Source organism: Pelophylax lessonae (genome assembly GCF_965119305.1).
Source record: "Pelophylax lessonae genome assembly, chromosome: 8".
Classification (NCBI taxonomy): domain Eukaryota; kingdom Metazoa; phylum Chordata; class Amphibia; order Anura; family Ranidae; genus Pelophylax; species Pelophylax lessonae.
In genome coordinates this window covers 86,185,409-86,210,680 of record NC_138775.1, presented here as the reverse complement: position 1 = coordinate 86,210,680, position 25,272 = coordinate 86,185,409, and the positions used below count along the sequence as shown (strand labels likewise).

The following is a 25,272-nucleotide window of genomic DNA, read 5'->3' as shown; positions in this document are numbered from 1 at the left end:
CCCTGCCCCTTTGTTTACATTCACCTGTCAGGCAGAAATCCCCAGCTGACAGCTAAATAGCTGGTTAACCAGGTCCCCTGAGCAGGAAGCTGTCACATTTAGCAGAGGTAGTAATACTGCTGCTAAATGTTCGCTGAAGCTCTGATCAGCCAAAATTTGGTGCAAACCAGGAGTCAGACCAAACTGGCAGCTTTTATCTATTTGCGACGGCAGAGTTCCCATTTCAGCCACACTGAAAAAGCAGTTGTTGAAATTGGTGAAGCAGTTGATTGGTTTTCTGCTGCAGATTTGGTTGCATTTGCTGTCTCCTACATTGTTGCACAACTTAATATTTTTCTTATCAGGAAAATAGCCTTGAAGTGACCTTTTTTAAAGAGATTTTTTTGTTGTTCTAGTTCACATTTGCTGTTTAGTGTCTTAAACATTAAAAATGCTTTTGTGTTACAGTGTGTCCTGGAGGCCTGGAAGCGCCGTGCAGTAATCATGGAATATGTGTAGATGGAATGGCAGGAACTGGTCAGTGTGTATGCACAGAGGGGTTTATTGGGACAGCTTGTGAGCTATGTGCCCCTAACAGATATGGCCCAGACTGTAAAGGTAAGTTTATTTTAACAAGGACTTACGGTTTAAAAGAAAATGCTGGTCAACTGCCTAAATTGCAAGGATTTTTATTAAACCTTATTTCAGATTCCTACCTGCCCCTGATTGTTTTCTGATGGCAGGAGTATTCATAAATATTGAGACCATAGAGAATTTTATTAGCTGTCAGCCTTCCAGGCAATGATATGTGTTTCTTTATAGTGAACTAATAAATAAAATTCACAGTTCACGTGACTCAGCAGGGCACAAGGCAGCATTACCCGATTATGTTTTTTTAGTAATAGAATACTTTTAAAGAGCTTCTGTCTAATTGCCCATGAAGAGAGAGTCTCTTAAACAATGGCTATAATTATGTAGCACTGCCTCCATAGGAAATGCTGAGTATGGATCTATCTTGGGTCTCTCTCTGATTATCTTGTTGCCAGATACCAGGTATTTTCACACGCTGCCAGTGCACACATACACTTTTGCTCGTTGCCTTCAATGACCAGTCTAAGGGATTTGTTTTGTTGATTTATTTGGAGAACTTGGATAGGGGAAGGGATTACTGGGATAATCCAAATTCAACTATGAACAGGTGAGGGCAACTCTCACTTTGCCTCACTTTAGTGGAACTGAATAGCAGATCTTTGCTGAACCATACAGCACTTGTATGGAAGAATAAGCTAAGGATAGAACACAAGCGCCAAACTAAGTGCAGCATATATGGGCTTTAATGTAAAAACATAGGAGATTTACTCACAATGATGTAAGCATCAATGGCATGTAATTGTAGTAAGCACTGCAACAATTCATCCCTGTCCGTGGGGTGACCGATCAGGATAGCCTCTTGCGGGTATGGGACGCTGCTGGTGAATGTCAGCACTTCCTGGGGCCGTGGAACACACGGGCGACGATTCCTGACGTCACTTACCGGATGTGATGGGATGCCGTGGGCAAAGGTTTGGAAGAATAAGCCTTTTGCTTGTGTTAGCAGCAGACTTTGGGAACTGTATCTTCAGGACACTACCCAGTATCCCCTTTAGCTTACACTCAGCCCGCTGACTTTCTAGCACCCAGAGGGGGATTACAATAGCACCAGTCTCTCGGATCCCTGTGGGAAGTCTGTATTTACAAGGCCCTTGTCCGCGGGTCAACTTCTCCCATAGTACCAGACGAAATCCATGGACATCCTCCCTCAGTCAGCCCTCAAAAGAGTCCCTGGGTTTCAGCATCTGTTTCTGGCCCTCAGGTCAATCACCTGAGGCCGCATGGCAGCCTGTGCTGGGGAAAGGCCCGGAGCCCCCCCCCCCCCACCTGGACTCGGCTCTCCAGCCGAATACCAGGAACCACCTGTGCACCTCAGATATAAGTACAGTCACCCAGCATGCACCGGGACCCCTCCAGTGCCCATTAGCCAGGGCTGTACAGATATCCCCTACTCTCATCTGCATGGTTTCCTCCCACTGTCCAATAAACTGCACTACTATTGGATCAGTGTGAAACATCAAGCCAGGATAAACAGCATCAGAGCACACTAGGCAGGAGCTATCTAAGAATCACAGCTCTCTGTTAAGCAGACCACTTCTGAATTTACCTGAGAAACAAAACTATATACACCTACCTAGGAGGCTGCTACAATTACAAAGAGACTTAGTCCAGTCAATATTAGCAGCAGCCATCCTAAGAGTGTGTCCAACTCTGAAATGACATGAGAAAGGAGAAGAGAGGGGGGTGGGAGAAGTGTAGTATTACTATACAGACTTTATTGTCATGAGGTTAAAAACGCTCACAAATTGTAAATAAACATGCTCATCATAAAGTACTCAGCCCTGAGAGGTTCCACCATCCTGCAGGCTCCGCATGTATAGTTCACGTTGCTGAAAGTTGAATAGAGGTACAAGACGCCACTGTGAGTCCAAGAAGTCTTGCGTTGACCAGCGTGGAACGCACGGGTGGAAATTATATCACCGGGAAGGGAAGCAAGTCAGGACTGCAACTGAGGAATTTAGACTACGTGCTCGGAGCTCACAGCTCCTTCTACTAGACAGCTGCTCTACAGAAGCCCGGAGCATCCATTCCACCATTTGAATGGACAGCAGAGGAGAGACAAGGAACATTTGTTTCTCAATCTCTTCTGTGATAATGAACCTGGTTCAGAGCCATCAGATCCAAATGTGCCCAGAAAAAACAATTGATCAAGTACTAACTGCATTAATCTTGTTACGGGGAATGTAGGGGTCAAAAGACTATAAAGAGTACCTGTCACTCCGTATATGCTAGCACGTAGGGGGCTTGTTAGCCCCCTCGTGATAGTAATAAGGTAGGGTGAAAAAAGTGTATTAAAATATATTATAATAAATTCATAATGACAAATACTCTTATTGAGTCCCCCGGGTGAACACAATGCAATTGCAGGTGTACAGAGCACCTGGGCACATAAATTAAGATTCCACAACACATGGGAGGTATCACCACACAACAACAAAGTTTTTAAAACTTCACCTATGGAAAGTTGGTGATATTGTAGCTTGTCGGCATTTGCAGCGGCACCAAATTTAAGCATGTGTAATATCTATTTGCTTGACTCAGTCTCCTATTTTATACTTTTTTAAAAAACGTGGAGATTTTGTTTATATGTGTAATAACAGGAATTTGAGCATACTGTGTGTGTGTGTATGTATATATATATATATATATATATATATATATACACACAGTATCTCACAAAAGTACACCCCTCACAATTTTGTAAATATTTTATTATATCTTTTCAACAATGAAGAAATTACACTTTGCTACAATGTAAAGTAGTGAGTGTACAGCTTGTATAAAAGTATAAATTTGCTGTCCCCTCAAAATAACTCAACACACAGCCATTAATGTCTAAACCGCTGGCAACAAAAGTGAGTACACCCCTAAGTGAAATAGGTCTAAATTAGGCCCAAAGTGTCAATACTTTGTGTGGCCACTATTATTTTCCAGCACTGCCTTAACCCTCTTGGGCATGGAGTTTACCAGAGCTTCACAGGTTGCTACTGGAGTCCTCTTCCACTCCTCCATGATGACATCAGAGAGCTGGTGGATGTTAGAGACCTTGCGCACCTCCACCTTCCGTCTGAGGATGCCCACAGATGCTCAATAGGGTTTAGGTCTGGAGACATGCTTGGCCAGTCCATCACCTTACCCTCAGCTCCTTTAGCAAGGCAGTGATCGTCTTGGAGGTGTGTTTGGGCTCGTTATCATGTTGGAATACTGCCCTGCGGCCCAGTCTCCGAAGGGAGGGGATCATGCTCTGCTTCAGTATGTCACAGTACATGTTGGCATTCATGGTTCATTCAATGAACTGTAGCTCCCCAGTGCCGGCAGCACTCATGCAGCCCCAGACCATGATGCTCCCACCACCATGCTTGACTGTAGGCAATACACACTTGTCTTTGTACTCCTCACCTGGTTGCCCCCACAAACACTTGACACCATCTGAACCAAATAAGTTTATCTTGGTCTCATCAGACCACAGGACATGGTTCCAGTAATCCATATCCTTAGTCTGCTTGTCTTCAGCAAACTGTTTGCCGGCTTTCTTGTACATCATCTTTAGAAGAGGCTTCCTTCTGGGATGACAGCCATGCAGACCAATTTGATGCAGTGTGGGGCGTATGGTCTGAGCACTGATAGGCTGCCCCCCACCCCTTCCACCTCTGCAGCACTGCTGGCAGCACTCAAACGTCTATTTCCCAAAGACCACCTCTAGATATGACGCTGAGCATGTGCACTCAGCTTCTTTGGTCGACCATAGCAAGACCTGTTCTGAGTGGAACCTGTCCTGTTAAACCGTTGTATGGTCTTGGCCACCGTGCTGAAGCTCAGAATTCAGGGTCTTGGCAATCTTCTTATAGCCTAGGCCAACCTTTGTGTAGAGCAACAATTCTTTTTTTTCTTCTTGAGCCACAATGTGCCATGTTGAACTCCCGGTGACCAGTATGAGAGAGTAAGAACGATAACACCAAATTTAACACATCTGCTCCTCTTTCACACCTGAGACCTTGTAACACTGAGTCACATGACACCGGGGAGGGAAAATAGCCAATTTGCGCCCAATTTGGACATTTTCACTTCGGGGTGTACTCACTTTTGTTGCCAGCGGTTTAGACATTATTGGCTGCGTGTTGAGTTATTTTAAAGGGGACAGCAAATTTACACTGTTATACAAGCTGTACACTCACTATTTTACATTGTAGCAAAGTGTAATTTCTTCAGTGTTGTCACATAAATATTGTGACAATTTATATAAAAGATATAATAAAATATTTACAAGAATGTGAGGGGTGTACTCACTTTTGTGAGATACTGTATATACCTGGAAAAGGGCAGAAAGAAGGTGCTGGTGAGGGAACTTGTAGACATTGCATTGCTGGAGGGGAGGGGAGTATAGGAGGGTTTAAAATATTAGCTTTAGCATGCCTGAGCATGGAACTGAAGTGTGCTCATTATATTATGGTGTTTGATAGTAGACTCTTCTTAGAGAATAAATAAGTCTGCTGGGAAGAATATTCCCAGCCAGTTGCTATTGTTTTCACAGTACTAGCTCCGAACTGTCCCTTTTTTGGAAATAAATCCTTCTGTTCATTATTTCTCCTTAAATGATCCAGTATTAGCAATGAAAAAAGCCCCCATAGGTTTAAGTGATCATTCTTTTGTTTTAATGTCCATGTGACCAGGGGATATGGCAGGAGTGTGTCCTTTGCCTAATTATTTTCTGCTTAAAAGGTGTCCATTATTCCCATCTCACGCACTAAAGTCAAGCAGACCTAGAAATACACAGCACCATCTAGTGTCACTTTAGTGTAATCTCTGCAACATAAACCTGTTACTGTTGTTATAATCCAACATTCAAGGTTCATTCACGCCAAATGCGGTAGGACTTCTTTGGGCAGTTATTCCAGCGCAGTCCCCCGCATGACAAGGCAAAATCGCTCGTCTCCTGTGTGCCTAGTTCACATGACTGCATTGTGGTGGTGTGCGCTGCAAAAAGTACTGCATTCAGTCCTTCATTTCAGAGCAGTGAAAGGCAATCCACCTCCTCACACTACGCCCTGGCCACTTGAACTTTATGAAATATCTGTGTGACATTTCAATAACGTTTGTTAAAACAAAGTCAACAGTGCGCCACACCAAGATCAGCACATCAGCACTGCAGTGGTCCTGCTGGACTGCACCGAACAACAGCCACTGCATTGTAACACAGCAGCTGGTGTAAATTAACCCTAAGGGTAGCCATACACACTACAATCTCATTGTTTTATCTCTGTACTGTACAATCTCATTTAAATTTATCAAAACTATGTAATATGAGGGCAAACCTTTACAATCCAAACAATTTTATCCAAGCTCACAGGCTCATATATCACATGGTTGTTGGTAGATGTAAAGGAGGTTGTAGAAGAAGACTGCATAGTTTATGGTCAGCTTAAGGTCTCTTACACTCTGGTCGTTTAGTCTCGATGTATGAGGTTCTGAGATTTAGCTGTGGCTAAATGCACTTTCCAGCTCCACTGCAGAACGCCTGTCCAACTCTCAAAGTCTGACAGCTGCTGTGGTTCAACAGGGCACTCAGTTGTATTTCTGTTTAGGGCAGTATACACCCAAGAACCAATGGACGGAATTCAGACTGCTTGCTTTACAGGTATTTGTCCCTAAGCACATACTGCTCTAGACCAATGGTCTCCAAACTGCAGCCCGGTGGACACTATTCCTCCCACTGACACAAAAGATGGGGCATTGTTTACTCCCACTGGCCACCAGGCCATTGTTTACTTTCACTGGCCAAAGTCCAGCCCCCCTAAAGTCTGAAAGACAGTAAACTGGCCCTTTGTTTAGAAAATTTGGAGACCCCTGATCCAGATGTACATATACCATTAGGTGCATTGTCCAGCCACAGCAGCTGTTAGCCCTTCAGCTGCAGCTAACTGCTGGAGCCTAATGCTAAATGCCCAGTATGCATGAGAATTGCTTTGGTTGTTTCTGAAAAAAATCTAAAGTCAGCATCTTCAAATACTGTAGCTAATGACTTTTAATAATCACTTACTAGCCCAGGAATCCAGTGCTGTTATCATCCAAGGGGGCCAAACTTCCACTTTGCTCGCCCAGACCAGCAGAGCAAAAGTGGGAGCGGGTACCTGTCAGAAATAGGTATCCGCTCCCAGAAAAAAAGTCCCCTATAATAAGAGAGGAGGGGGAGGAGGAGGATGACCAGAACTTCATAGTTTAGGTGAGCAAAATGTAGGCCTTAATTGCAAAACTTGCAAGCATGTAGGAGAGTAGGGTGAGGAGGTGATTGTCACATCCACCATGTTCCCCTTCTTGATGAGCACCAAGCCAGGGTCACAAGAGGCCTGCCCTGGGGTGGGTTCTTCTGGGCTAAAATGGGAATAAAATAAGTGCGGTCTCCAGAAATTTGTGCAAGTGAAAAAAAAAAGAAAATGCTATATAAGGAATAGCAAGGTGTAAATAACTTAAATCCACCAAAGAAAAAACTACTATCACAAAAGTTGTGTTTGGTGACAATTAGTGTAACAACACCCCATAAAGTGTAGATATCCCACACCGAGAAGAAACAAATGGCAAAAACTTTCAACAAAGTTTGCACAAATAGGGAAAGAAAGTCATTTCAGACACAAGTCCATTGGTTTCTTCAAATTAAATTTCCAGTGAAGAGTGACTGTATCCAAAACACCTGTATCTTCACCCAAGGACACGGTGAGGCATGCACTGTGGATGGCTCCTTACCAAAAAGTTAACAATAATTGGCAGTCAAGAGGAATCGATGGCCTGTATCCTCAGTGTATTGTCCCCTCCTTTCCATATACACCTCATGCTTGTGAAGAAAACATAGTGAATGGCTCCTTACCAGAAATTACATATACAGTATATTAGACTTGAAACGTGTGTATATAGGTTGCCTGCAATGTAGTCCCCATAGTAACTCCAGAAGGGCAATATGGAAGGTCAATCCTCTCCTTTGCTCCACCACCGACACAAATCAAAGGAAATTGGGTTCTCACAGGGGGGGGTCAAACAGAGAGGAAGCAGACTAATAGTGCATTATCTTTAAAACAACATGGATTTATTGAAAATTGCACTTACATATAACGAAGAATAAACAAACACGTTTTCAAGCCGGCACGGCCGCCTGCAGTGCGGTCCGTGCAGAAATAGTGATGGCGCGGCTCTCCTATGTCCTTCTGCTGGGAATGGAGCTTGCTCGTGCCATCACTGAGCGCTTTAAATGTCCTCTCTGGTGGGTGATTTCCAGTGACCCTGTGCCCCAGGAACCGGAAGTGACACAAGAACTGGAAGTGACACGACTTCTGGTGTTCGGTGGGTAGGGAATTTTCACAGTAGTGTGTGTAACGTTACACCGCATCAGCTGTTGCGGCGGTTACATTAAAGGTTACATTAAAACAGCTCGGCTGCAATATGAATCATCTCCGCTCCTATCCCTGTCACTTCCCTGATCTCGGCTACTAAATGTAAAAGCGGCGGCAGGTCTATGAAAATATAAATCATGGAGCCGAGATCTCCGTGATTTAGATTTCATTTACATTTTTTACATTTAGTAGCCGAGATCAGGGATAGGAGCGGAGATGATTCATATTGCAGCCAAGCTGTTTTAATGTAACCGCGGCAACAGCTGATGTGGTGTAACGTTACACACACTACCGTGAAAATTCCATACCCTCCGAGCATGCGCACTTGTAAGCTCCTCAGCTGTTCAATGACGTATCCGGAGCTGTGAGCATGCGCACTGCTACGCTGCTCAGCTGTTCCATTGCGTTTCTGACAGGAAGTGACGTGGGTATGGAATTTTCACGAGGTATAGTTTTCTAACGTTACACCGGTATTCATGCTTCAATCAAACAGGATGTTTTGCTCTGCTAATCACTTCCTGTGTCATGCTTCAATCAAATAGGATGTTTTGCTCTGCTAATCATTTCCTGGGCTATCTAGCTTACCCGGAAGTGACACGACTTCCGGTGTTCCGTGAAAAAACCATACCCGTAAAAAATCCATACCCTCGTCACTTCCGGGGCACCTACGTCAGCACCTACGTCATTGAACAGCTGAGGAGCTTACTAGTGCGCATGCTCGGAGGGTATGGATCTTTCACGGCAGTGTGTGTAACGTTACCCGCCTCAGCTGTTGCGGCGTTTACATTAAAACAGCTCGGCTGCAACATGAGTCAACTCCGCTCCTACCCCTGTCACTCCCCTGATCTCGGCTACTAAATATAAAAGCGGCGGCGGGTGTATGAAAATATAAATCACGGAGCCGAGATCTCCGTCATTTAGATTTTAGATTTCATAGACCCGCCGCCGCTAGCCGAGATTAGGGAAGTGACAGGGATAGGAGCGGAGATGACTCATATTGCAGCCGAGCTGTTTTAATGTAACCTTTAATGTAAACACCGCAACAGCTGATGCGGTGTAACGTTACACACACTGCCGTGAAAAATCCATACCCTCCGTGCATGCGCACTTGTCAGCTCCTCAGCTGTTCAATGACGTATCCGGGGCTGTGAGCATGCGCACTGCTACGCTGCTCAGCTGTTACATTACGTTTCTGACAGGAAGTGACGTGGGTATGGATTTCTCATGGGGTATGGTTTTCTAACGTTACACCAGGGTAAGGAGCAGACAACAACAACATAACCAGCGTGACGTGAGGACACCGGTGTTCCATGAAAAAACCATACCCATAAAAATTCCATACCCTCGTCACTTCCGGTGCACCTACATCAGTGAACAGCTGAGAAGCTTACTAGTGCGCATGCTCGGAGGGTATGGAATGTTCACGTTAGTGTGTTATAACGTTACACCGCATCACCACATTAAAACATCTCCGCTGCAACATGAGTCATCTCCGCTCCTACCGCTGTCACTTCCCTGATCTTGCCTACTAAATGTAAAAGCGGATCACGGAGCCGAGATCTCCGTGATTTACATTTCATACACCCGCCGCCGCTTTTACATTTAGTAGCCGACATCAGGGAAGTGACAGGGATAGAAGCGGAGATGACTCATATTGCAGCCGAGCTGTTTTTATGTAACCGCCGCAACAGCTCATGCGGTGTAACGTTACACACACTACCGTCAAAATTCCATGCGCACTTGTCAGCTCCTCAGCTGTTCAATTACGTAACCGGGGCTTTTCACGAGGTATGGTTTTCTAACGTTACACCGGTGTTCATGCTTCAATCAAACAGGATGTTTTGCTCTGCTAATCACTTCCTGGGTCATGCTTCAATCAAACAGGATGTTTTGCTCTGCTAATCATTTCCTGGGTCATCTCGCTTACCCGGAAGTGACACGACTTCCGGTGCTCATGCTCTTCTGGGCTACACTAGGCACTTTGGATAGGGTCACTACCTTACACATAGGATACCTTTACTTGAACTGATGACTAAACTCTTGTGAACTTTCTCAAAGTTAATGTACATCACCATGGTCACTGATGCATCTAGGAGGGACACACAGAGCCAACACCCTCTCCATCTGTCCAGCGTGTATCCGCTACCCTGCTCCCAGTAATGGAATGGGGTCCCGCCATGCACCTAGTGCAAACTCCATGCATGCACTACACCCAACTCTTCCTCTTCCGTACTGTACAGGCTGAGGACCTGAAGTGCTAGTCTGCTCATATTGCTATGGGAGACAGGCCTGCTCATGGAGAGAATGCTGACAACTCCTCCTGCAAGAGGCTATCCCACCTGTCACATGTACATGCTTATGACAGGCTGCTAGAGAAACCTTTGTTACCCTTGGTAACCACTTGTGTCTTCAAACTGTATTAACTCTTGTACTGCTGTCTTCATACCCCAGTGTGTATAACTGTCCCGAGTTTAAGATTGTGTGCCTGTTACTTGCATTATACCCCTTAAGTAGCTTCAGATCAGGCAAAGGCAACATTTTTTAAGCTTTACTTAAATAACTTGACATTACCATACCACAATAGCAAAGAACAGCCAACAGCAGCAACCGTACTCTCTCAGATCCAGACCTCTGTCCCTTTTTGAATAATACAAAGGACTAGTGGGTCGTACCCAAAAAAAACCCGCTAAGAAAGAATTCTTGACTGGGGTAGCATAAAACTACCTGTCCACAAGCAGGAAATATTTTTATTGCAGAACAGATACATTGGGGGGGGGGGGGGGAGGATTTAGGTCAGTCATAGGGTGAATTTCTTTCCTGCAACCACAGGTCAATTCTCCCATCAGCACAGACATTGTAGACAGGGGAATCCCTCCTGCTGAGCTATTGTTTTCTCCCAGCGAGGAAAGCCATCCCCCCGGGCAGAACACAGTGATTATTGCTAGTGTCTATAACACTTGCTTACAATAATCGCATGTAAAATCTGGCAGGCTGGTTGTACCCAAGTTGAACGATCGATTGATCAACTTGGGTACATTCAGCCTACCCATACAGGGTTCAAATCTTTACCGGTTCAGCAAAGCCTATGGCTGGCTTTACTATAAGTGGAGCACTCAGAATCTGGTGCAGCTGTGCATGGTAGCTATGCTGCCCTTAGTCACAATGAGAAGCCTGAGGTTCTTGTGTCACAGATGTTTAATGTACATATCAAGTTCTTACACCGACACTTACATCAACTCCATAGAACTGAATAAAGAGAACAAATATGAAGGGCAAATTATCAGACATACAGTGAAATACATATCAAAACTAACTTGACTTGAAACCTATAACTAGACAGAAATAAATCTACATACCACTTTTGCCTGCTTGTGAGCTAAGAGAAGGGTTTGTATCTTGGAGTTTCTTAGTCAGATGGCTTACTTTACACACAAAACAAAAAAGAAATGCTTTAAACCTTGGGAGGACAGCACTGTTCAATCTCCTTTTAGTTGCAAGAAGAAAAAGGAAGAAGAATGTAATAATCCATGATTGGGCAAATAAAAGAACAGAAAAGTAAGCACACATGCGCCATCTAGAGGAAATTAACATTATAGGCACAGAAACTTTGTGCATGCAAGTACAGTAGCCAATCAACTTCTAATTTCAGCTTGTTCAGTTAAGCTTTGACAATAAAACCTGGAAGCTGATTGGTTTCTTTGCAGAGCTTCACCAGATTTTGCACCACGCAGCTTTAGTAAATAACTCCCATTATGTCTCTTCTGCAAAAAAAAGGCTTATTACCTTCTTCCTCGCCAGTGTTGGTCATCTTACTTTAAAAAAGTAATTCGTTACAGTTACAAATTACTTCTCCCAAAAAGTAATTGAGATACTGTCTCAGTTACCACATTGAAAAAGTAATTAGTTACTCAGAAAAGTAACTGCGACTTTTTTTACTATTCTATAATGCAATTACGTTCTATGAGATCTTTAATAGTTGTGGCACACTGTGGGGGTCTGAGTCCTCCTGACTGTGAGTAACTGTATTTTGTTTTGTTTTTTGGTACCTGCTGCCTGGAGTGGCTGGCTGTTGGTGGTGTGGCACACGAGTGGTGGCAGTGTGGCACACTGGTGGTGGCGGTGTGGCACACTGGTGGTGGTGGTGTGGCACACTGGTGGTGTGGCACACTGGTGGTGGTGGCGGTGTGGCACACTGATGGTGGTAGCGGTGTGGCACACGTGGTGGTGGCGGTGTGGCACACTGGTGGTGTGGCACACTGGTGGGGACGGTGTGAAACACTGGTGGTGTGGCACACTGGTGGTGTGAAACACTGGTGGTGGCGGTGTGGCACACTGGTGGTGGCGGTGTGGCACACTGGTGGTGGCGGTGTGGGTCTGAGTCCTGACTGACTGTGAGGTTTTTTTTTTTTTTGGTACCTGCTGTGCTGGGCTGGCTGCTGGAGGTGGTGTGGCCTGGCAGGCACTGGCACACTGTCCGGGTCCGTCTGGCTCTGTCCTCCTCCTGGGGCTGGCGCGCTGTGCTCTCTGCCTCTCGAGCCCGATATACCTTGATATGATTAACCCATTATGAGATGATGGCTGCAGAGGGGCGGAGAAGATGGCTGCGGAGGCGGAGATGATGGGGAGATGCAATGCTCTGGCAGAACCTGCCTGGCTACATATCCATGGAGGGTTCTGCAAACTATGGAGATAACTACAGCGGGCGGAGGCAGATCATTTTTCAAGCTATGGAGCTGCAGTATAGAGTACGGGGAGATGCACTGCTCTGGGGGGGGGGGGGGCTAGTGGCTACATATCCACGCAGGGTCCTGCAAACATCAGGAGTTGGGGGTTGCCATCCACCATCCAGCAACTAACTCCCATCCCACTACTAAACAGGCCCAATGCACACTCATCTGCAGCCCCAACTCCTGACGTTTGCAGGACCCTGCATGGATATGTAGACACCAGCCCCCCCCCCCCCCCCCCAGAGCAGTGCATCTCCCCGTACTCTATACCGCAGCTCCATAGCATGAAAAACGATCTGCCTCCGCCCGCTGTAGTCATCTCCATAGTTTGCAGAACCCTCCATGGATTTGTAGCCAGGCAGGTTCTGTCAGAGCATTGCATCTCCCCGTCATCTCCGCCTCCACAGCCATCATCTCCGCCCCTCTGCAGCCATCACCATCTGCCGAGTGTCTCCTTGGCTGAGTCTCCTCCTCTTCTACTTCCTGTACCGCAGACAGCGGTCATAGAGGAGAGGGGGAATTACAATTACATCTACTGCCATCTGGTGGCAGTAGATGTAATTGCATTCACGCAGCCGAAAGTAGCGGCAGCGGCGTTACAGGGAGAGAACAAGTAATCTGATAGATTACTCGTTACCCTCAAAAGTAACTGCGTTAAGTAACGCCGTTTCCTTTAACGCAGTTACTTCCATCACTGTTCCTTGCAACATTTTTGTTGTATGTTACCTAGTCAGGTCCAAGGCCAAGTCCATCTGGCTCAACCAATAAAAACAAAAAAAAAATAGTAAAGACAACCCAACCATACAATCCCATATACACAATCCTATACCCGCAGTTGATCCAGAGGAAGGCGAAAAAACCCCAACAAAGCATGTTTCAATTTGCTACAGCAGGGGAGAAAAAATCCTCCCCGATCCCCCGAGAGGCAATCGGATATTCCCTGGATCAACTTTACCTATAAATATTAGTACCCATTTATATTATGCGCACCCAGGAAAGAATCCAGGCCTTTTTTTTTTTTAAATACTTTAATATCCATAGTCTGGCCACAGGGGCACTTATATAAATATAAATTCTTCCTTTGAAAAAACTTAAACATGGTAAATCTTATATGAAATTTGATTGATTTGGTTTATATTTATTTTAAACAGAAGACACTAGACAAGCAGTGTATAGCTGGGCATATACAATTTAATTTTCAGACAATTCCCGCTAAGTCAGCCAAAGTTAGTTCCATGGGTGTCCCTGTCAGCACCACTCAGGTGGAGCCAGGTGTAAATTTCTTGTCCAAACAGCACCTGCATCCAGTCAGATGCAGACACTTTTGGGGTGTTTGGACAGGTCCAGGTTTCACATGGATGGTGGAAAACCTGCTCCTGCTGACTGAGAAAAACCTTAACATTTATGTCTAGCCATAGAGGTGCAGATATCTCCCTGAAAAGAGAAAGGCTATTAGATATTTGCCTAAATAGGTTCTGGAATGTACAGTAGAGTGATCCCATGCAAACAGCAGCACACAATCAGTACTTTTTGACCCTTTACTCTTCTTTATAGAAGAGTGAAGAATAGAAACCCTATTGTGTGGAGATTTTTTAAACAGGTTCGGAAATATCCCTTGAGAAACCCAGTTAATGAGGCCCTTATTATCCTTCAACAGCACAGCTGAAAGGGTTCAAAAATCACAAACAATGCTTGCAATTGAGAACATTGTTTGTTTTTATCATACTGTCTTTAGCCAGTCTCAATGTTACCAACACCACACATTCTACTTCTCTCCAGCTCTAACCTTTCGTGTTGAATATAAACCAATCAGCCTTAAATTTATGACCACCCACCTAATATTGAGTAGGTCCACTTTTTGCTGACAAAACAGCCTGACTCGTCAAGGCATGGATGCCACTAAACTTCTTAAGGTGTGCTGTGCTATCCGGCACCAAGCTGTCAGTAGCAGATCCCTTAGTCCTGTAGGTTCTGAGGTGGGCCTCCATGGATTGGACTTGTTTTTCCAGCACATTCCACAGATGCTCGATTGAATTGATCTGGGGAATTTGGAAGCCAAGTCAACACCTCAAACTTTGTTGTGTTCTTCAAAACATTCTTGAACCATTTTTGCAACGTGAAAAGGGCATATTATCCTGCTGACAGAGGCCACTGCCATCAGGGAATAACATTTCTATGAAGGGGTGTACTTGGTCAGCAACAATGTTTTGGTAAGTTGTACATGTCCGGTAACATGGCAGTACTCAAGATCTCCCAGCAGAACATTGTCCACAGCATCTCCCTCTGCTGGCTTATCTTCTTCCCATACTGCATCCTGGTGCCATGTCTTCTCCAGGTAAGCAACACACTCACCCTGCCATCCACATGATGTAACATGATTCATCAGACCAGGTCTCCTTCCATTGCTCCGTGGTCCAATTCTGATTCTCAGATGCGCATTGTAGGCACTTTGGCTGTGGACACGAGTCAGCATGGGCACCCTGACTGGTCTGCAGCTACGCAGCTTATACACAACAAACTGTGATGCACTTTTTTTCTGCTTTCAACGCATTATCTGTAGGAACAACATGTTCACTTACTGCCTAATATATTCCACTAACTTTCAGATGCCATTGTAACAAGATAATCAATGTTATACATGTAACCTGTCAGTAGTCATAAAGTTATGGCTGATCGGTGTACATTATAAAATGTTGAAATATATGGTTTACTTTCCAGAATGCACCTGTACACAAAATGGACAATGTAGCGATGGAATTTCTGGCGATGGATCGTGTTTTTGTGCCGAAGGATGGACTGGCCAGAACTGTGACATTAAACTCAGTAAGAAATTAACTTTGAAATGTTGGATTTCCATTTTATAAATATGCTTGTGCAAAACGTTATTGGCACAACAGCTCACCTGCAAAAAGGTCTTCTTTTTTTCCTCATTACTGTCTCAACCATTGTTACCCACTGCCTTAGCAGGTTTTTTTTTTTTCATCAGTATCTTTATATTATAGTATAACTACAGACAATGTTTTTTTCATTTTGAATAGAATGGAGTGGGCTTAGAACACCTGTCAGGTTTTATTGCTATCTATGTCCCCATTAGGAAGATTTACCTTCTTTATTTGTCATGTTTACTCTTACTACTAAAAGTGAATTTAAAGGAAAATCCCAGATTTTTGGTTGTCATCAGAACAGTAATAGCGAGGAAATCTTCCAATGGGAACAACCCAAGATTCTCTCACTTTGGAGGGATTTCCAACGATCTATGTACATTTGAGTGTTAAAGCCTCAGATACTTACCTCTGCTCCAACAATCTGGGGTCTGTAAATTCCCTTTCTCTTTTCCCTTAGTTGAACTGTAAAACGCATTGTTGTCTATAAGGGGTAAACAACAGCAAGTCCCAAGGAGTTAATGTAGCTGAGTACCTATAACAGTTGATCGTTTCTAATTAATAAATGTAGGGGAAACCCCAAAACTCATGGATTTCAGTAACATTTTGACCGTTGAAGCCAAATTAAAAAATAGATGTATTTATTATACAAGCATGTAGGTAACATGCTTAGAGAGCAGCACAATCACAATACATGATGTTGGTTTCAAAAGTATAGCTCTCTAACTAGCTAGGGGATCTAATACAATTTATATGGCCTAAGATAGGTGAGACTTTCTCCGAAGTATCATCTGTGTTTTTGATGACATTCTTCGATATGCGAATAGCTGTTCACATAGGCAGTAGTTTGGCTCCTTGGAGGAACAGGTCTTTAAAGGCAGAGATGACAATCTTTCCAGGTGTTGTAAATAGAACACAACCAATACCAATTTGAACACAACCAACACAGTTGCTACACAATATGACTTCTAACAAAATATGCATCTTATATATCTGCTTAATCATAAATAAATGTTTGATAATCATAAATACATGTTTGATAGGGTAAATGGATTAGCCATTTTATTTATCACTCCCTTCTCTTGGCCATTATAATAGGCCACACATTTATCCCTTCCATTAAAAAGGAATTTGGAATCATAACAGCGCTATAGCAAACAATTCATACACTCGTTGTGAACATTTGGGTTCTTAACAGTGTAGAGCTTCCTTTGGTGACAGTCAAAGCTGTGTAGGGCCTAACTAGTTGTGAGTACTAGGGACACTGATATTGGAGAAAATGGAGCAAACTAGGCCTCATGACACATACAAAATCTAACATAAATAGTATTTTGAGGAAAGTAAGATAAAATTACAATTCCTCTCAATTGCTTCTAAATTCCCTGGCATCTCCCTCTAGCTGCCTAATCTTAGTTTAAATATTTATCTTTCTAGTTCATATTTCCCCTGATTTATGTACCCAATTTAAAATCTAATTTTGCTTTCGTTCATTGACGGACACAGCTCCAGAATCTTCTTGACCATTGGGTTATGCTGCCCCCTACAGGAGTTTGGACACTAGGCAGGAAAAAGCTTCACCCAGGGGGTATACTCCCACTTCCTGCTATAGGCATTCAGTTTTTTTTCTACCTAGTCAGAAGTAAGGACCTAGTTCCTTGCTGGAATCCCTGGTCCTAGCATTTTTTCCTTTTTAAACTGATTTTTTTCCTCTTATTAGTTTATGTTCCTGTGAGAACTACTACTAATCAACTGCTGGACTGGATAGTCTAGATTCCTATGGTCTCTCCAGTCCGGCCAGCTAGCACGACCCGACCTCAGCTCCACGCTAGGCCGGCCGTGAAATAGCCCCACTGGACGGGGGCTGACTGGCGAGTTAAACGTTTTGCGAGAAAGCACATGACCTGAGTCACGGCCTGAGTCACAGCGTGCCTCTGGCCCACAGCACCCCCATTCCAACAGTGCGGTGATCTGCCTAGAGTGGTGCCCACCCGGTTCCACGGTATGGTAAGTAGTGTCCCCCCTCTCCCCCTTGCAGGTTTTGGGGTGGACGTGGGCCCCTCCCTGGGACGGCAGGACCCCCACGTTCCCCTCCTTCTCCCCAGCCCCTCTAGGGTCACTGTGGGTCTTCCATACCCCCTCCCTGGAGGTTCTAAGCTGGCTGTTGCCATATGCTCTGAAGGGGGGCTTCCTTTGGGGCTGCTGCTGACCGGTTTCTCTGGGCTCACACTGGGGGTTACAACAGGGTGCTTTGTCACCCTGGGTGGTTAGTGACCTGGGCAGGGGGGTCCTAAGGGCTCCCAGCTGTTGTGTTGGGCTGGGGGAGTGGCTGGCTTCACATCCGCTGGTCCGCGCCGCACGTGGCTGGACCCAGCTGAAAATTTAGTTCGCAGCTTTGTGGAATTCCGGCCTGGCGCTGTTTGGGGAGGCCCCAGTGAGGGTGGCTGGATCCACCACCCTCCGTTTGGGCATCTGCCCTCTCCCCTGTTGTTCCAGGGTGGTCGGCTCTGGCAGGCTTTGCGCCCAGGCGGTGGGGCACCTTTGTTAATTTAGGCCGCGGCTTGCGGCCTACTGGGCCATGTGGCCAGCTTGGCGCCTTCCCTGCGGGGAGGGGGCACTGTGGGGGTGGCCACCTTTGTTGATGACAGCATGCCACCATTTTGCATAGGGCCCCCCCTTTTAGCACTGCAAGCCCCCTGGGTACCTTTTCTGCACGTCCGCATCACGGCAGGTGGCCCCCTTTAAGGGGGCCATTTATTTTCATGTGGGCCTCTATGGAGGGGCTCAGAGGGCGATCCCCTTTTCTCTTACGTCCTCCGACAGTCGCCGCCACTTCATATTCATCACTAATGGGGTTATTGACCTTTGCTCCGTAGGAGTAGCTAGGCAACAAAATTTGTTAATATCAAAGCTTTTAGCATATCACACCCCTAGGGGGTGGTCCCCTCAGTCAATACCTCCCTGCTTCCTGCATTCCCAATTCAGTTTCTAATGCCTAGCTTAGGAGTAGCAGGCTGATCCTGTGCTGGGGCTTTCAGTCTCAGCCTCTATTCTCTTTTTGATTTTAGTTTGAGTATTTTTCTCTTTCTTTTCCTTAGCTGTTCTTTTATTCAGCATTAGTTTAGTTTCTTCGGGTGAAGATGATCATGCGGAGCTGGGTCTCGGTCTGGCCACCCTGGATCCCAGGGCTGAGGGCCAGGGGCTTCCCAGCCTGCCATCGAGCGTTCAGCTCAGGTTTTCCTGGCATATTGAACGACCCATCCCTGTTCGCTGCAGGGATGCTGCGGTGAGGTGGCTACCTCACTGGAAGCCATTGCGGTTTCGCACCGCAGTTCCACTGCGTCCTGGCTGCGACACTCCCTGTCCTCAGTGCAGCGGTTTGGTCGCTGGAGCAGGCTCCCCACGACATCCTGACTGGTAAGTGCACCTCTATGTGGGGACCTGTCTATTTGGGTGTCAGTCTGGGACTGTGTGACCCTGCATGTCTGTGTGGCTGCTGAACTCCCGGTCAGTTCCTGTGTGGAATTGCTGCCTGTGTGTGGGCTGCGAGGGGGGGGGCTCTCCCGCTCTGCTGGGTGAATGCATGAAGCAGTCTGGGTTTAGGCATGCTGTGCGGCGATTGCTGCGGCGACCCGCCATTTTTTTGCGGCAGAATTGTGGCGGCCGGTCCTGTGTGGCAGGCGCGGCGTTTTGGCGCCAAACGCCGCCATTTTGGCGGCGATCGATCGTGCGGCCACATGTCGGCGCCATTTTCTATTTTGCCTAAGGAATCCTCAGCCGAGCGGCCATGTTTGTGTAGCCTTACATAGGCTTTATAGGGGCGGTCAGTCATTGCATCACTTCCTTTTGCTCTGGGACAGCGATCGGTGGCAGCAGCCTGTGTGATCTCTCCAGGTTTTTACCTTTCCATTTTTCCTGTATTCTTGCCCAGTGTTCTTATCCCTGTGGGGGTCGGTGTATTCAGTGAGTGCGGTGGGCTGCGCTCGCCGCGATCTTAAAGGGGCAGTGCTCCTTTTTTTCTGCTGTTGCTGGGGCATGGATTCTCAGGATTGCAAGTTTCCTCCCACCTTGGTGGGGGGCCAAGGGGCTGCTGCATCCCCCGAGGGGGCTGATCTGGCTACTATTGTGGCGAACTTGGCTGCTCAGGTGCAGATGCTGGTGTCTGATCGATCCGCAAAACAGCCCAGAGTGTCTATTTCCTCTGATTCAGAGGGCGATGGGGCTGCTATGGCTGGAGTACCCTTCTCGGGGTCTCGCTCATCTCTAGACCTTGGGGGGTCTGAGGGGGAGGCTGAGGTAGAAGGGATTGATAATTCTCCCCCTGGCTCGTCTGAAGAGCTTGCACTCATGGATGAGTTGGTTGCTTCTATCAAGCAAACACTGCATTTGGAGGAGGAACCATGTCCTCCTGCTTTGATGTCCTCTTATGGGACGCAAAGGAAACGCAGAACGTCACAGGTTTTTCCTTGCTCTGCGGAATTTCAGCGCGCGGTTGATGAGCAATGGCGCAATTTAAAGAAGCCTTTTGCCTTGCCGAGTAGGTTCAAGCTGCGTTATCCCTTTACACCCTCCACTGATGAGCGTTGGTGTGTGCCACCTCAGCTGGATCACGCGGTGGCGGTTTTGAATAAATCCACTGCGATCCCTGCTGAGGATACCCCGGTGTTCCGGGACCCTACGGACAGGAGAATGGAATCTCTGGCCCGTCATGCTTATACGGTTGCTGGTTCTATGCTGAAGCCTATTTTTGCTTCCATTATGGCAGCCCAGGCTATTGCGGATTGGAAGCAGGTACTCAGGCGCATCCTGGTGGCTGACTCTGCCCCGCCGACGACATTGGCTATGGTAGATCAAATTCATCAGGGTGTCATGTATTTGTGTGATGCGGACTTAGATTTATTCCCTTTGGCTGTGCGTCTTTCTAGTGTGGCGGTGTTAAACCGTCGCCTGATATGGCTGAAATGTTGGTCTGTTGACCAATCTTCCCGCAAGACTTTAGCTAATTTGCCCTACGCAGGGTCTCGCCTTTTTGGCGAGTCTCTGGATACTCTGATAAAGGGAATTTCCGGGGGTAAGAGCACTCTCTTGCCCCAAACTCGCAAGAATAAGTCTGCTCGTGGTAAGAAGAATGCCTCGTTTAGACCCTCTCAGGGGTCCTTTCGTGCCTTTCGGTCGCACTATAAGGGCAAGCCCTTCAAGGGCCAAGGTTCCCAGAGGAAGCCGTGGGCAGGTAAGCAGAAGTCCGGCCAGTCCGGGTCTGCCGTCCATTCCAATGCGGCCTGAAGGGGCGCCCTCACCCAGTTCTGGGGTGGGGGGACGTTTGCTCGGTTTTCTTCAACCCTGGCTGGACCGCATTCGGGACAGGTGGGTTCAGGAAATCGTTCGGTCTGGTTACAAGATCGAGTTTGTCTCTCGGCCGGCGAGCAGATTTTTTCCCTCAAATCTTCAGCTGTCTCCGGAGCGCTTGCAGGATCTGCACCTGGCGGTGCGGGACCTGCGGGCCCAGGGAGTGGTGGTTCCGGTGCCTCATCGGGACAGATTTCGGGGGTTCTATTCCAATCTGTTCACTGTGCCCAGAAAGGAGGGCAAGGTTCGTCCGATTCTGGACTTGAAAGCTCTGAACTGCTTTGTGCGGGTTCGCAAGTTCCGCATGGAATCCCTGCGATCAGTGGTGACTGCCCTGGTTCCAGGGGATTTCATGGCCTCCATCGACTTGAAGGATGCGTATCTTCACATCCCCATTTTCGAGGGTCACCAGAGGTACCTTCGATTCGCCATTGCGGAGGATCATTACCAATTCGTGGCGTTACCCTTTGGCCTCGCTTCGGCTCCGCGGGTTTTCACCAAGGTGCTCGCGCCGGTTCTGGCCTTATTGAGAGCCCAGGGCATTTCTGTCTTGGGGTATCTGGACGATATCCTGATTCGGTCTGCGACCAGTCAGGGCCTGGTGAACGACCTGTCCATCGCGATGCAGACTCTGCAGGAGTTTGGTTGAACGATACATTTTCCGAAGTCAACGCTGTGTCTTCCCTGCGGTTCGTCTTCCCTACCTGGGGATGATCCTGGACTCTGTTCAAGCGAAGGTCTTCCTGCCGGAAGACAACCCCCAGAAGCTTCAGGACGAAGTCAAGTCCCTCAGGGACAATCAGTGCTCGTCCCTCCGGACGTGTATGCGGTGTCTGGGATAGATGGTCTCGGCTTTCGAGGCGATTCCCTTCGTCCAGTTTCACACGCGGGATCTTCAGGCGGAGATCTTGGCCGTGTGGGACGGGCATCCGCAGTCCCTGGATCTGAGGATCTCATTGAGCCAACGCACCAGAAGGGATCTTCTGTGGTGGCTCCAGTCCCCGGCGGTGTCGGGGGCCAAGTCCTTTCGTCCCTTGTCGTGGACGGTGATCACCACGGATGCCAGCCTGTCGGGCTGGGGTTGTGTTCTGGGCGTTCTGTCCACCCAGGGAACTTGGTCGGAGGGGGAATCCTCCCTCCTGATCAACATTCTGGAATTGCGAGCGATCAATCTCTGTCTTCTGCGTTGGACGGACAGGCTTCAGGGCCGTCCGGTTCGGGTGCAGACGGACAATGCCACAGCGGTGGCCTACATCAACCACCAAGGGGGCACCAGGAGTGCCCGTGCGGCTCGGGAAGTGGCCGGCATTCTGTCTTGGCCCGAGACGCACGTCCAGGCGATATCGGCAGTTCACATTCCGGGGGTGGAGAACTGGCAGGCGGATTATCGGAGTCGCCAGATCTTGGACCAGGGGGAATGGTCCCTTCACCCGGATGTCTTCCAGATGCTGTGCGCGAAGTGGGGTTCACCAGATGTGGACCTGTTCGCGTCTCGTCTAAACAACAAGGTAAAAAGGTTCGTGGCAAGGACGCGCGATCCTCGGGCAGACGCGTCAGACGCGTTGGTGGCGCGCTGGCGTCAGTATCGTCTGATGTATGCCTTTCCACCGATTCAGCTGCTATCCAGGTTCCTTCGCAGGTTGGCCTCGGAACCGCACACGGTGATTCTGGTGGCGCCGGACTGGCCTCGCCGGTCTTGGTACGCAGACCTTGTGAATCTGTCGGTCGACGCTCCGTGGCGTCTGCCTCTTCGAGAAGATCTCTTGTCTCAGGGGCCGATCTTCCATCCTGCTTTACAGTCGCTGGCTTTAACGGCCTGGCTGTTGAAAACCAGGTCCTGAAGGATAGGGGTCTCTCCCCTGAGGTCATTCCCACTTTGATCAAGGCTAGAAAAGCCTCTTCGGGGAAGGTTTACTACCGTACTTGGAAGGCGTATTTTGCCTGGTGTGAGTCCAGGGGGTATTCCCCTCGCTCATACTCGGTATCGAGAGTGTTGGCTTTCCTTCAAACGGGCGTGGGCCAGCGTTTGGCGTTGGCCACCATTAAGGGTCAGATTTCTGCGCTGGCCGTTCTCTTTCAACGCCCTGTGGCGTCTAACTCTTTGATTAGCACCTTTGTTCAAGGGGTGCAACACCTGGTCCCTCCTAGGAGGGAGCCTTTGCCTCCATGGGACTTGAACCTTGTTCTGTCCGTGTTGCAACATGCTCCCTTTGAAAAGATCAGGGAGATTTCGTTGTCTCTGTTGTCCAAGAAGGTTGCTTTTCTGGTGGCGATCACTTCGGCTCGCAGGGTGTCGGAGCTGGCGGCTTTGTCCTGCAGCTCTCCCTACTTGGTGATTCACTTGGATAAGGTGGTCTTACGACCTAACCCTTCTTTTCTTCCGAAGAGGATCTCAGACTTCCATCTCAATGAGGACATTGTCTTGCCTTCGCTTTGCGCGAAGCCTAAGCATCCAAAGGAGGTGGCTTTGCATGCCTTGGATGTTGTTCGGGCGATCAGGGTTTACCTGTCATCGACTAAGTCCTTTCGCAAGTCGGATTCACTATTCATCCTTCCAGAGGGACCTCGGAAGGGCATGGCGGCGTCGGCTGCTACCATTGCCAAATGGATCAGACAGACGATTGTGCAAGCTTATGCTTTGAAGGGGAAGGTTCCTCCTTTCCCTGTGAAGGCGCACTCTACCAGATCTCTGAGTACGTCTTGGGCCTATCGTCATCAGGCTTCTGTGGCCCAGGTGTGTAAGGCGGCGATTTGGTCGTCCGTTCACACCTTCTCCAAATTTTACAAAGTGGATGTTCAGGCATCGGCAGATGCTTCCTTTGGCCGTAAAGTTCTTAGTGCGGCAGTGCCTTAGGGTCCCTTGTTTGGGCCCTTGGCTGTTGGGGTGTTTTTACCTCTAGGTTACTTGTTATTCCTGGGATGTTGCTCCTGTTGAGCACGTTTTTCCTGTTACCCAGTTGGTTCTCTTACCTTGGTAAGGTTCCTTTCTCTGATGTGGGTACTGCGTTGCTTTAGGCGCGGCTGCGTTTTTTTCCCACCCCTCATGTCTACACTGCTATGGGACGTCCCCATTAGTGATGAATATGAAGTGGCGGCGACTGTCGGAGGACGTAAGAGAAAACTGAATTTTTGTAAAATCTTACCTGTAAAATTTCTTTCTGTCCTCCGACAGTCGCCGCCCCCGCCCCTCTTTTGGGGTTTGTTTATGTACTCTACTGCTATGCTACTGAAACTGAGTTGGGAATGCAGGAAGCAGGGAGGTATTGACTGAGGGGACCACCCCCTAGGGGTGTGATATGCTAAAAGCTTTGATATTAACAAATTTTGTTGCCTAGCTACTCCTACGGAGCAAAGGTCAATAACCCCATTAGTGATGAATATGAAGTGGCGGCGACTGTCGGAGGACTCAGAGAAAGGAATTTTACAGGTAAGATTTTACAAAAATTCCGTTTTTTTTTTTGCGGGGTCCAGTAGGTGGTCCATTCGTGGGCCTTGGGTTGGCGTCCCCTTGCAAGATCACAGTCGTGGCCCTCACCTGCCTGTTTTGTGTGTATACAACAATCCTGATTGTTATGTTTCAGGGTGAGCTTATTATGTTGCAAACCTACTGGGTCTGCATCCACGCACTTCGTGTGCTCTGATTGTGAGGATGTTTCTTCTTGTACTGCAGCCACGCGTGCAATGGCGCTGGAGGATGCACTGATTGAATCAGTGCGGGCAACTTTAGATTTGGAGGATGCAGCTGCTGCTGCTTCGGAGGTGCCGGTCTCCTTTGGTACCCGTAGCTCCCCAAAAGCGGCAAAAGGTGTCCCCTTTTTTCCACCCACTTGCAAAATTGTCACCAGTTAGTGACCCAAATGCATTATGTCGGTGCCTAAGCGTTTTTGATAGATGGTATCCCTTTGAAGAGTCCCTGTTTTTAAAAAGTGGACAATCCCACCTGTGGTGGATTCTCAGAGTTTTCAGGCCGAATAACTACACTTTCATTCCGGTGGAGAAGTCTCCGGCTTTTAAAGACCCCTTTGATGGGAGATTTGAGACTTTGGTCCGTCACATGTTTCCTGTGGCCAGTTCGGTCCTTAGGCGGGTGTTTGCCATAGCATTGGTGTCCCAGATTGTAACGGAGTGGGCAAAGCTTTTGTGCCAGGATCTGGAAGGGGAACAACTTCCCCCTGCCCTTGCAAGCTGGCGGACCAGTTGGTCTAGGGGTTGCAGTTTCTTTGGTGCCTCTCTGGATGCGGCTCCCTTGGTTTCTAGGTTGTCTGTGACAGCAGTGGTCCTTCGGCGTCTGATATGGCTGAAATGCTAGTC

General features: G+C 47.5%; 1 protein-coding gene across 1 annotated transcript in view; it reads left to right on the top strand.

The window, feature by feature from the left end:
- The window catches only part of STAB1 (stabilin 1), a gene marked incomplete at its 3' end in the record, with an annotated part of 476,721 nt that overhangs the window by 369,557 nt on the left and 81,892 nt on the right, over positions 1 to 25,272 (top strand). The window contains exons 55-56 of the mRNA XM_082266286.1: positions 448 to 597; positions 15,455 to 15,559. Of these exons, the coding sequence (XP_082122412.1) occupies positions 448 to 597; positions 15,455 to 15,559 (255 nt within the window). The remainder of the gene's footprint in view (positions 1 to 447; positions 598 to 15,454; positions 15,560 to 25,272) is intronic.